This window comes from Camelus bactrianus, chromosome 17 (assembly GCF_048773025.1).
Source record: "Camelus bactrianus isolate YW-2024 breed Bactrian camel chromosome 17, ASM4877302v1, whole genome shotgun sequence".
NCBI lineage: Eukaryota > Metazoa > Chordata > Mammalia > Artiodactyla > Camelidae > Camelus > Camelus bactrianus.
The window spans coordinates 5,130,341-5,143,834 of NC_133555.1; the positions used below are offsets into that span (position 1 = coordinate 5,130,341).

At 46.2% G+C, this 13,494-nt stretch overlaps 2 protein-coding genes across 9 annotated transcripts in view; both read right to left on the reverse strand.

Annotated features, from left to right (window-relative positions):
* ATG7 (autophagy related 7) overlaps positions 1-13,494 on the reverse strand; it is a 308,165-nt gene that overhangs the window by 230,851 nt on the left and 63,820 nt on the right. The window lies entirely within an intron of this gene.
* Positions 1,349-13,494, reverse strand: part of HRH1 (histamine receptor H1) — a 76,088-nt gene continuing 63,942 nt past the window's right edge. For 3 of the 8 annotated variants that reach the window (XM_074344339.1, XM_074344336.1, XM_074344338.1), the window contains 2 exons: positions 9,767-9,831; positions 1,349-5,274 (listed from right to left, as the gene is read on the reverse strand). In XM_074344339.1, coding sequence (XP_074200440.1) covers positions 3,779-5,239 — 1,461 coding nt within the window. In that variant the 5' untranslated portion in view covers positions 5,240-5,274; positions 9,767-9,831 and the 3' untranslated portion in view covers positions 1,349-3,778. Of the gene's footprint in view, positions 5,275-8,941; positions 9,651-9,683; positions 9,832-13,494 lie in introns of all 8 variants that reach the window. The other 5 variants (XM_074344337.1, XM_074344333.1, XM_074344332.1 and 2 more) reach the window with 4 other exon arrangements.

A 13,494-nucleotide genomic window follows, 5' to 3' on the forward strand; every position in this document is an offset into this window, starting at 1 on the left:
CAATCTGCAAACTCATGGATTTTTTTTTTTCAAGCTGCCAAAACCCGGGAACAAATCATGGATTTTCTGAATGGACATTTTGCTAATGTAAGCAGACAGAGTAGGGGTCCCCAGAGAAAGCATGGCTTTCTTGATATAAGAGAAGACATTTGTGGCCTAAGCCTGGCCACAGGGCTTGCCCTGGAACAGGTCTCAGTAATGAATGATCCTTAGGGAACATAAGAATGCAGGTGATGTTATCAGGCAAGAGAAGTAACAGCAGCAAAGATAAATCAGTTGTAAAGACTCCCAGTTGTGTTTCCATGGTAAAGGCTAGTGTGAAACACTTTCTGGAGCTGTTTTGCAGAATTTAAACCTTCCTCGGGTGCTCAACCACTCGGTTAGCTGGAACCTAAGGTTGATAATGTTGACTTTTCTGACCCTTGTGACCTTGATCCACACCCAAGTGCCTTCATGAATATGCATGTACTCTTAGCTTAAAACTTTCCCAGTTTTGCTGCCTGGGGAGACCCTGCTTTGGGAAAGATCCCCGGTTTCTCCTTATTTGCTGCAATAAATCCTTCCTTCTCCAGCTCTTTGACTTGATTGTGTCTTTTGCTCCACACCCACCAAGAAGGGAACCCAGTTTTCCAGGTAACACTAACTTACCGACTTCTAAGGTTTTATAGCAATTTCTATTGGATGGAATGGCTTCACAAGCTCGTACAGATTTATGGGATGCTGTAGTTAACTGGTTTTCATGTTGTCTCCAGAAAAGTGTTTGAAAGCATTTTCTCTTTATCAAAAACTAAGGATGACTTATTCTTCTTTTGAATATACTTAACATATGAATCCATTAATGAAGACTATGTCCTTGAATGTAGATTTTTCTCACGTGTGTTAGTATTATCCACTTGATTTGCACTCTTTGTCCCCCTTCTCATTCTTCAGTTTCTCACCTCGTCTCCCCCAAACATCTCCATCTCTCTGCCCCTTAACGTCTCCCCATCTCTGTCCTTCTACACATTATCCGCCCCCCCTTCTGTCCCTTGCTGTCTCTCAACTCTTCCCTTTAGTCCTTCCTCTCCAACCGCCCCCCTCCGCAACCTCCGCTCCTAGTTTCCTTTTATTTCTGCCCCTGGTTTTCCCCTCTTCACTTGCAGCCTCTTTAGCTGTTTCTCCCCTCTCTGCAGCTCGGTCTCTCCGTGCAAGAACAGTGTTCTGGGGACAAAACATTGAAACTTCCTCAATATCTGGCTATGAAGAAAAACAAAAATCAGTTACTCTAACTTCACAGCAGTTGTAGAAAACTGCTCTTACAAACCTCATCCAACATGCATTGTTGTAAACCTTGTAAATAGTTAAAAAGAAGCCAACATTTAGCATTTGGAAATTGGTCAGTGGAGGAACAGGCTTTAAGCTTATCAGCTGTAAGCCCATGAAAAGAAACTCAAAGGGGCTTCTGAGTCTGCAAGTTTGTATCTACAATCAAGGTCTCTGACAGCCTTTTCCAAGAAGGTATTTATTTTCATATTGAGGGCAGAGAGCCTGGTTTCAAATGGATTTCGTGTAAGCCATCAGCTGCTGATTCTTTTCCAAGTGGGCTAGGGCTGAGTATGTCTGCACCATCATCCACTGTCTTTCATGAATTCAAGATCCAACCACACAGGCAGGAGTAGGAAGGGTGGGCTGATACTGTGGAAAAGGAGCCCGCCCAGGATCAGATCTTGGAGCCTGTCCTTGCTGACCTCTCTGTGCTTCAGTTTGCCTATTTATAAAAACCCAGAAACCTGCTTCAGGAGGCTGCTGTCAAGATTCCATGAGATAACAGTGGTGAAGGACAGAGCCTGGCACGCAGTACACACTCAGCAGACTTTCAAACCACATATGAGGCCCCACTGCGTACCATTCACTCTACAAGCGCCGTAAATGCTGTACACAGCACTGCAGCTTGTGTTTTAGGCTCTGACAATTTATACTGGCCATTTCCTGTTCTTGTCAGACTCAAATCCAGGTATCGTTGACCCGGAGTCAGAGCCGGTAACCGCTTCTCTTCACCAGCTGCCTCGACCATTCATCAGCATCAGCCGCTGGCACTGAGCCCCTGTCCGTGCGAGCGGGTCCTTTTAAGTTCTCCTTGGTCCTGAGGGATCCTGGAAGCAATTCTCCCAGGTTTCTGACCTGGAAACATACCGCCTGCAGCTTCGAAATCAGGACAAAAGTCTCCTTAGCTCCCCCAGTTTTGAGGGAGAAGAGTTTTGAGAGATCAAACTAGAGAGTGGAACTTGTTACAAAAAGTTAGTCCTTTACTCAAGACGTTTACAAATGTGATCTGAAACTAAAGAGAAACCTGTAGCAGATCTTGTAACAGTTGACACCACATTTCAATGTATCTTCTCAGTCCAAGAGACTCGGAAAAATAAATTAAATCAAACTTGTAACAGTATAGTTTCAAATATATTTTAGGTAGGTAAAAGTCTCTCATTTTAACAGATCATGCAGATGGGAACACAAGACGTAAAATACCAACTCGTACAGGTACTCCCACTGGTTACATACATTATAATTTAGCATCAAGTTTTAAAATATAAATCACAACCAGATTACAATATAAACACCAAGTAAAACGGTGTGTTCCCATGCCTTTGCGAGTTTTTACTGAAGAGGTGTGACTCTAAAAGGCCAGGATGACTTCTCTTGGACAAACACAGCAGAACTCACAGGTAAAAACGCACACGGTCCCTGCCAAAGTATCACCTCTGGGGCCACAGAGACATCTTCTATGTCAACTGTTTCTGCTCTCAACATATTCTTGAGAATTGTGTGTGTGTACATACGTACTTAATAGTACAAATTTTTGCCTTTTGGAGAAAATGTTATGATCAGCTGAAACCACAGGCTGTGCATTCTGGCTCTCACATAACTAGCTTTTGTGACCTCAGGCACCTTGCTGCACTTCAACCTGCTTCTCAAGTAACACCACCCTCCTGTTGAGGGGTGTTGTGGGACTTAAATGAGATCAACCCAGCACAGCCCTTAAGAAGTATGGCTGTCTTCTCCCCATTCCCCCTTTTCTCTGTTTTTAATGAACAGCCAGTGGAAAAAAAAATTCCTTTTCTCTTTCTTTTGAGGGCAGCTTTGAACCTTTTTTTTTTAATCACTAAAAGGAACTTGGCTTTGAAAATGATGGACATGCAAGCTGCAGAACTTCCGATCAGCTCTAAGATGTGCGTGAGTGAGAAATAATAAGGCAGAATTTCCCAGGTGGTTCAGACACAGGGTCTCTTTTAAGAGGCTCGGAAGAGAGGCATTCCAAGAACTGGCAGCCACAGTAGAATAGCTGTCACGCTCTCCAGGAGACCCCTGGCAGGAGGCAGCATCTATCCGCATGTGTAAGGTCTCTGCACAGTCACAGAGCCCCATTCCACGGAGGCTCCAGAGTTCTGTCTAATTCTCCACCGGAACTCTACCCACGTGTTCCTTCAGTTGCCAATTAATTGGAGTCTGAAAGCTTGCATTACAATGAGAGTCTGAGGCTCCCACATTTCCCAAGAAGCAGGAGAGCTCATCCAGATTCGATTCTCTTGGAAATACTCTGCTCTCATTGTATGCGCTCTCTGCTGACCACCGCCATCTGCTGATCTTCCAGTGGTGCCTCTGAACTTCCAAACTACCCAGCCCCTAAGACCATTCTTTTGACTCCAGAAAGGCCAGGTGCCGGCCACACACAGGCCTTCCCCCTCCATTTCCTTCAGGGACATCGTAAGCATCACTTGGTTGTACCCTCTTGCAGCCTCCCTTAGGAGCGAATGTGCAGAATTTTCTTGAACGTCTTCTTGAAGTTCTCATTGCACAAAGGGTAGATGAGGGGGTTCAGCGTGGAGTTGAGGTAGCCCAGCCAGATGGTGAACATGTGCACATGCTGGTTAGAACAGCTCTCGCAGAAGGCAATGACCATGAAGAAGATGAAGTAAGGAATCCAGCAAAGGATGAAGGCTGCCATGATGAAGCCCAGTTGTTTAGCGGCCTTCCGTTCCCGGTTCATGTGCAACCCAGACACATACTGTCTCGATTGCGAGCGGAGCCTCTTCCAAGTGAACTTGATATAATCCAGGCCTGTGTTAGACCCACTTCTCGATTTGCTTTTCCCGGGTGTTGGCTCTGTGGGCGTGTCTGAGTCTGTCCGGGAGAAGGACTGGCTGTCACCCAGGATCTGACCCTCTAAGATCTCAGTGACCCCATGCATGTTCAGGCCCTGCTCATCTGTCTCGAGCTGGCTCTGGCTCTGATTGACGGCTGCATGGCCCCCACCACTCCCCTCTGCCTCAGTCTGCGGCTGCACAACGTTAAGAGAGAAGCAATGGAATTTGTCCAGTTCTCCGTCCTCTGGGCTGGAGACACCTAGAGATTTTATCTCCTTTGGGTCTTGGGATGGTGGCTTCAAAACAGGTCCACCACCAGCATCTTTTGGCTTCCTTTTCAGAACCTCCCAGGGAGACTCTTTCCTCTGCTTCTTAGTCCCCACCTTGGGGTTGTCTGGCTTTGGCTTAATTTCAGAAAAGGAAGGGAGGGAGCCGTTGATGAGCTCCCGGTGCTGACAGTGCCGCCGCACAGTCTTGTAGATCTTGGCATAGAACCAGAGCATGAGCAAGGTGGGCAGGTAGAAGTTGATGATGGCGGTCATGACCTTGAACCAGGTGACATCGTAGAAGTCTGTCTCGCACTTTCCCTCCCGGTGCTGCAAGGGCTTCGATATGAAGCGATGCCAGCCCAGGATGGGAATGACCCACAGGAAGGAGAGAAACCAGGCCGCCAGGATGGTGGCCGATGCTCGGGTCTTGGTGCGGTACTTCAGGTACTTGAGGGGCTGCCGGACAGAGCGGTAGCGATCGATGCACAAGATGAAGACGCTGAAAATGGATGCTGTGCTGGCCACGTAGTCCATGGAAAGCCAGAAAAGGCAGAGAGGGTGCCCTAGGGACCACCTGGACATGAGGAGGTAGAGGATGTTCATGGGCATGACGATGGCTCCCACGATCAGATCTGCTACCGAGAGGCTGACGATGTACAGGTTCCCCACCGTGTGCAGCTTCCGCTCGCTCCGCACAGCGTACAGGACCAGCAGGTTGAGTCCCACTGTGACCAAGGAGACGGCGCTCAGGACCACCACCAGGGGCATCAGCTGGGGGTCGGCCGTGGCGGTCTTGTTCCTGTCATTCATCGTGTCTTCCGAGACGCTGGAGGAGTTGGGAAAAGTCATTGGCACAAGAGTAGCCTCCAGCTAGGGTTCACTCCCTGGGAGGAAAGACACAAGGATTCAGGTCAGAGCCTGGTGGTCAGCAGTCGCTTAGTGCAGTCACGGGGACCAGACTGGGCGTGCGTGCTGTCGGGGCGACAGACGCTGCTGGTTACCCACAGCCTGTATGCCCGCTTCCTTAGCCAGTCCTTCCTTCCTTCCGAGACTGTTGAATTCCTGGTATTGTTCTGGGTGTTGGGAATGGAGCAGCAAACAAAACAAGAATCTCTGCCCTCTAAGAGCTCACGTTCTAGTGAGGGAATTGGGCAAAAACAAGGCCAAGTTTGTATACGTCCCAAGTCGCATGTATTCTGGGAGGTGGGCTGCATCCTGACTGGTCTAAGCTGCATATAGTGCCGTGGTTCCTCTCTGCCAGTGGCTGGTCTAGGAGTGGGTCTGAGACACAACTGTGGCCAAGGAAGTAGATGGGGAAGTCTCGTGGTAGAGATGGGGTTTTAGAAAGTTGTTCCTCTCTGACAAATGAGCAAAGCAACTAAAAGAGTGTTTCTTACTTGCCACCTCCTTCCTGACAGGAAGCGATGTGTGGGGCTAAGGCAGTTATCCTGGGGCCATCACGAAAACGCCAAGAAAACCACTGAGACGCCAGCCCAGAGTCCTGTGATTACTGGGCTGCTGAACTGACCCTGGAATCTTCTTCCTCCAGGCTGGTTATTATGGGAAATAATTAAGTATCTTTTTTGCTTAAGCCACTGTTGTGGGAGTTTTTACTTGCGTCTAAAAGCACTCCTAACCTATATGGGGGAGCTTATCAGGGCACATGAGGAATGAAATAAACCTGGCATAGCTCCTCAGATGAGTGGTGCTCAAGTGGGAAGAGGGCTATATTATTTGAGAAAGCATAGTTATCATTTTACTTTTATATTTGAAATTTTTTTATTACATAAACTACACAAAGTAATATGTACTAAAACTTTCTTTGCTAGAGGGGCTGTACCAAAAACAGATTGGATCCTGTTAATAGGTGATTCTTAATTGAAGTGGGAGGTTGAAGCAGGTATCAAAACTTCCAGAAGGCATTTTTAGATTTTTAAATTCAGTCTAAAAGTGGTGTGAGTTTAAAGAAAACTGAGAACTACTAACAGAGTGCAAAGGTCTCCTGATAATTTAGCAAAAATGAATTGCTTTTATGTTAAGACAAAGCCAGATAAATTCTTGAGTAGAAGGCTAAATTCATATGGTTTTTAAACATAAAAAGCAAGACCCCAAATACACAAATGGACTTAATTAAACTTAAGAGCTTTTGCACAGCAAAGGAAACCACCAACAAAATGAAAAGACAACCCACTGAATGGGAGAAAATATTTGTGAATGTTATGGGTGATAAGGGGTTAATATCCAAAATATATAAACAGCTCATACAACTCAACATCAAAAATAAACAACCTGATTAAAAATGGGCAGAAGACTTGAAGAGACATTTTAGCAAAGAGGACATGCAAATGGCCAACAAGCACACGAAAAGATGCTCAACATTGCTAATCATGAGGGAAATCCAAGTCAACACCTCAAGGATGCACCACCTCACACCAGTCAGAACATCTGTCATCAAAAAGAAAACAAATAACAAACATTGGCAAGGATGTGGAGAAAAGGAGACCCTCGGACACTGTTGATGGGGGTGTAAATTGGTGCAGCCACTGTGGAAACCAGTATGGAGGTTTCTCAAAAAACTAAATATAGAAGTACCATTCCACCCAGCAATTCTACTCCTGGGTATATATTCGAAAAAAATGAGAATGCTAATTCGAAAAAGTACACCCACCTCAATCTTCATAGCAGCATTATTTACAATTGCCAAGATATGGAAGCAAACTAAGTGTCCAACAATAGGGGAATGGATAAGGAAGATGTGATATACATAAACAACAGAATACTACTCAGCCATAAAAAAGAATGAAATTTTACCACTTGCAACAACATGGATGGACTTGGAAATAAGTCAGATAAGATAAGTGAAATAAGTCAGACAGAGAAAGACAAATACTGCATGATATCATTTATATGGGAATCTAAAAAAACAAAACAAGCTAGTGAATGTAACAAAAAAGAAGCCGACTCACAGATAAAGAGCACAAACTAATGACTATCAGTGGGGAGAGGGAAGGGGGAGGGGCAAGATAGGGGTGGGGGTTAAGAGGTACACGCTATTATGTATAAAACAAAAAAGCTACGAGGATATCATGCACGACACAGGGAATATAGCCAATATTTTATAACAAGTATAAATGGAGTACAATCTATAAAAATTGAATCAGTGTGTTTTACACCTGTGACATACATAGCATTGTACATCAACTACACTTTACTTAAAAAAAAAACAAGCAAGACCCCAAGATTCTTGTGGAAGGAACCCTTTAAGTTACTTTGTTGGAAAAGCACCACTGGGGCAGCACTGATCTTGCCCCAGATGTGTCACTAAGTTGCTGAGTGATCTCTCAGCCTGTGTCCTCTCATGGGGCAAATGTGGGAGGTGGGGTGGGTGCCCTCTAAAGGGTTTTCCAGGTCTCCTTTTTAGAGTCTCGCTTTGGGTAAATTTCCATGCTCTCCTCCAGCTCCGAGCCGCCACAGCCAGAGCAGCCGTCCGACTCCTTTGGCCTCTTCCATAGCATCACCTTCTCTTCCAGTGCCCCAGGCCTGCCCTCTGCTCCCATCACCCTCTGCTGTCGGCCTCGGGGGTCTTACCCACCCACCCCACCCGACTCCAGCCATCGCCTCTGTGAGGACAACTCCCAAATCTACAGCTTCAACCTGTATCTCTGTCCACCCCATACCTCCAGGACCTTACAGCTTCACCTTCAGCCTTCACCAAGTCCAGATTGCTTGGAATTGTCCACAGCCACCTTGGGGAGGAGGAAAGGAGGCTAACGCAGCGTCATCTCAGGGGTTATTTTTTATTTTGGTTGGGAAGAAGGAGGAAGCGCTTCTCTACAACACTCCCACAGCTAGGCATTCCCAAGGGAGCCCTAACCTCCCACTCCCACAGAACCGTCTCATTTCTCCTTCCTCATTGCCGAGAGGAAATTTCTCTTTTCTATTTCTCTTTTCTCTCTTCGTCTCATACACAGAAAGGGAAACAATTTTTTTCATTGTGCATATATACTATTCATCATTCCACAGTTACATCTGAGAGAAAGTGATTTTTAATCTAAAAATCTATATAGTTTCCCTTTTTGATTAAAAAACAAAAGTTGTCTTGATTGCATTGAGGTCACTGAACTAAAAATTAGTGTCGCATATTACATGCTTAGGGGTGAAGCCTACTGGTGTCCGCGACTTACTTTGAAATGAATCAGAAAGTAAGCTGGATGGATGAATGGTTAGAAGAACGGGTAAACTAGCAGATACATGATAAAGTACAAAGAACAAAACATTAACTTCTGACTTGGGCGGTGGGTTGATGGCTGTTCGCTGTATCATGCTTTTACCTTTTCTGTTTTATGAATATTTTCATAATAAAATGTTGGAGAAGTTTATCTTCCTCACTTAACTATCACCACAAGCTCAATTCTTTATCAAGTTTTCTCCTTCATAGCTTGGACATGTTATTTTGGGTAAAGATAAAAGCAGAGGATTGAGAAAGATTTAAGTGAATACATAAGTGAGTGAGAGACAAGAGGCTCTGAAATATCTCAGCTCAGAACTTACTCATTCAACAGATATCTCCTGGCATAAGGTTCCTTTTCAGCTCAGTGATCTGTTTCGGGAACAAGAAAACCCATTTTTGTCCTCTGAAGCCAAGGGATTCAGAAGAAGGATTCCTGGCGCTGCCTCCAGCAGCACGTGGAGCTGCCTCTCTGGAGGATCGCGGGGGTGGGGTGAGGTGGGGGTGTCAGGACAGAGGAGGGAGTCTGAGGGATCATGTGAGGCCAAGAGGACAGCAGAGGCCACATTAGCACCGCCTGCCTGTCCCACCCAGGACCCGCTGCATCATTTGGGGGTTCATTGCAAAATGAAACATTTTAAAATTATTAAGAATTTCAAGACGGAGGCAGCAGAACATCAAAACCAGCGTGGGGTCCCCCTGAGCACAGTGCCTGGGTGACTGCAAGTCTGGTCTCTCTACCCTCACCCAGTCCCCGAAAAGCTCTACTCATTGAGACTGCTCCTGTGAGGCTCTTTCCCCTCTGCTGGGGATCTGCATTTTGGAAACTCGATCTGTGAATGGTTTTCCCTCTCTTAAATGCCAAAGAGACGCCAGACACTCAGGCAGAGAGTGGGAGGTGTCCGGGGACGCAGATTTGCATTTCACCACGGGCTGCACAGGAGGCCATGCTCCCCGCGGGCTGCCCACATTCCACCAGGCTCTGAGGTGACCTCTCTGGGGTCAAGGCCGAGCTTGCTGAGAGGATGTGCCCTGGGGAGAGAGAACGGAAGCTAGAGGAGGCACCTGGAGAAGAAAGAATCAGGCCCCCGCAGGTTCTTTACAGCACTGTGTCCCTCGAGAAGTGGGCCATGGAAGAGAGTTCTCACCCAGCTCTGTCATTCGATGGGCTGTGTGGCGCTTGGGTAAACACCTGGGTCTCCAATTTCCTCACCTGTAAAGTAGGGAAAATAGTATTACCCCCACCCCACCCCCACCCCAGGCTGTTGGGAGCCTCCACTGGGACAGTGGGGTGGGAGAGCTCTGCTAACCCCCAGGGACAAAAACCTGGTGACAAACAGAAATGGACCCTTTACTCCAAGAGGCCCACATGTACAAACAAGCCATCATTTTTGAATTAAGGCAGTGACTCCATCCCAAAACCATGAGCTGCAGTGGAATTTTCACTACAGTGATTGCAAATAGTCTAATCCAATCAAGTCGTGTGTCAGCAAATAAGAAAATTCTCTTCACAACCCGGGAACACCAACTGGGCGGCAACCACAGTAAGAGCCCAGCCCTGGGGTTTATTCTGGTTATTAAGTGCCCACCACAAGCCCGCAGGAAGGTCTTCTGATGAGCTCCAAGGTAAACATGAGGAAACAGTCAGCTTAGGCTCAGAGGGGTGAAGCAACTTACTCAAGGTCACACAGCCAGGAAGCAGCTGGTGAAGCCAAGATTCAAAACGAGGTCTGTCTAACTGAGAGTTTCTCAATCTCCATTCTACTGACATTTCGAGCTGGATAATTCCTTGTTGTGGAGGCTGTCCTGTGCAGGGCTGGATGCCGAGCAGCATCCCTGGCCTCTGCTCACTAGATGCCAGCAGCATCCGCCCCCCCATCCCCAGACGTGACAACCAAAAATGTCTCTAGACATTGCCAGATATCCACTGGGAAGAGAAATGATCTGTCGTTGACAACTTGACTAAAGAATATGCAGCCTGAACTGCCAAAGAAAACAGCTTTCAGCTTGAGGTAAGGAAGGAGTTTCTAAAAAGAGATACTGTCTTACAATGCAATGAATTGCCCTGATTGAAAAGAAGCTCCCCATCACTGGAGGTATCCAAGAAGAGGTGGCCTGGACCTGGTTCCAAATTAGAAATACTCCTGCTTTCTCAGTGGCAACTGTTGGTGTTAGATAAAGGGGGCCAATGGGCAGGAATCCCTGTTGACAGCCAGGAAGGGGAGGCAAGAGGAACTGGAGGATTTGGAGAGATGCTACACGTTAAAGGAGGCTCTCAGTGGCCTCAACCCTCTCTGCTTTCCCTCCCCTTTCAGCAATGCTGGTCCACAGGAGGCTTGGAGCTCATCTGGGTGGTAGAATAGGGAAGCAGTTAAGAACCCAGGCTTTGTAAACCAGTAAACCTCTGCCCTAATTAGCTGGGCAAGATACTTCACTTCACGAAGCCTCAGTTTTCCTCACCTCTAAAAGGGAGATGAACATCCTGTACAGTGCCTGACATACAAGAAGTGCTCATTTAACAGCAGCTGTTGTGTTTTCTTCCATTTCTTGGTAAGTGACACACCAACCCCACAGCCAGCCCCGTCTAGCTTAGAGGAACCATCCTTGATCTCTCCCAGTTTTCCAGTATCAGCTCTCCTCTATTTAGGAATATACTTCTGCTTCTTAGCTGAATACATGGCTGCCTGGAATAGAGACCACACTTCCTGGGCTCCTTTGTGGCTGGATATGACCATGTGACTAAGTTTCAATGAAATACAAATGCAAATGGAGCTTGCAACTTCCAGAAAGCAGCCCTCAAGGGAAGATGTTTTTTCTTTGGCCTTTCATTCTTCCAGCTGACTGGAATGTTGATAGGATGAATTGAGCTTAAGCAGCAATTTTGGGACCATGAGGAAGAGCCACAAACTGAGGAAGAGGAAGCAGTAATTTGGAAGGAACTGAGATCTCTGATGGTCATGGAGCTGCTACCCTAGGCAGGACTCTCCCCCTCTAGGTTAGCGTGGGTTTTCTATCACACACAGCCAAACTGAATCCTAACTGATACACTGCCTCTGACTTCAAGGAGTTTGTCAGTTAGGATGAGAAGAAAGACAAAAAGATAAACGAATAGCATCAGAAAAATTAAATTAAAAATTCTACAATGCAACTGGGACAAGTATGACAATTGAGGTAAGATCAACACAGCTGGCAGGACAGGGAAGGGGGGATACAGCCTCTCCCAAGGTAGAATGCGGATATCAAAAAGGACATCGGTGATTGGGCTTTGAAGGATGAGTAGAAGTTTGCAGGGAAAAGTGAAGGAAGAGGAATTTAAGGATGAGTTAAAGAAAGAATAAAAGTTCAGAGCTGAGTTTGAGGAATTGGGAGGGAAACATTCGAAGGGACTGAAGCTCAGAATGAGGAGTCTGGACCCAGGTGGAAGGACACACTTTTACCCTTTATGCCTCTGCCATTTCCCCTGCCTTTTGCCTGGAAGCTCTTAGTGGCTCCTCTTTCTGGGTTCCATGACACTTCTAACACTTCCCTTTCCACCACCCATCTTATCATTCCTCCTTTAGCTAATTCTCCCCAGGTCATGGAGGGTGCCCAATAGCTCTGTTTCTGCAGGTCGACACCCAGGACCAAGAAGAGGACAACCCCTCCTTGATGGCAAGGACCACACCTCTTCCTCGCTGCCATTCTCCTGTGCTGGCACATGATGGAGGCTCAACAGACAGAGCTCTGAAAACATGAGACGCACATAAAGAAGACATGGGAAGAAGGACCTACGTGCAGAAGGTGTGGGCAAATTTCTCAAAGTATATTTAAACCAACAAAAATCAGAGATAAGATTTATCCTATTGATGAATATTTTTACCTTTCAGCTACCTTTCCTACTTTTTCCTGGAAACTGAGTATTTCTTTCATTGTAATCCAAAACATGAAGGAAGATCTATGCACAAAGATGCTTACTGAAACCTCGTTTATGCTAGGATGTAAAAGGAAATAATCTAACATTTGGAACCTACACCTATTTTGAGATAAATACAGACATTGATAATCACATTCATGGAGCACCAGTAATGATCTGGGAAGATGCTTATGATGAAATTAAATTTACAACAGACATCGTACAGAATGCTGTCAGCTGTGTTAACTAGCAGGCTGAGAGAGGGTGAATCTCTGTTATGTTAACGGTGCTTTCCTCTGGGTAGTAAATGATGTTTGTTATCTTCTGTATTTTCCAAGATTTCAACAATGAAGTCATCTGTAACAGGAAAAATGAGAACTAACTGCACTCACTTTTAAAAACCAAATAAAACAGATTTATTCCACTGGGAAAATTTTTTTTAATGTCTTCCACATTCTTAGCACATCTTTTATTTTCTTTAGTAAAAAGTCAGAGTTTGGGGTTCCTTTCTTGATACATTCTAAACTGCCTCACCCAACACTCCTCATTCCAAACTGCTCTGCCCTCTGCCTCATTTGCGCTGGGTGGTTCTTCTTGTCAAGTAGGCCAGAACATTAAACAGAGGCGCCCTGCAGGAGGGGACCCCAAGGACTGCATGTTCTCATTGAATCTGGTCAGGGCGTCATTTCCATAAAGCACTCAGGTTCATCAATGCCACTGGCAGTGGTGCAGAGAGCAGACTGCAAATAGCAAAACCTCCATGTGAGCCCAGCGCTGCAGGAACGCGGCTGACTAGGAATGTAGGGCAGTGCCCGGCTCAGAGTTAGCCTCTGGTAAGACGCAAGACGCAGATGACTCTGTGGGCTGGCAGTGGCCCCGAAGACTTTCCTGGGGGTGGAGGTACACATTCAAATGGCTAGAGTCGGGGAGGAAAAGTTAAGAAGAACAGCGGACTGTGTGTGGAACAAGGCAGAGTGGTGGGGA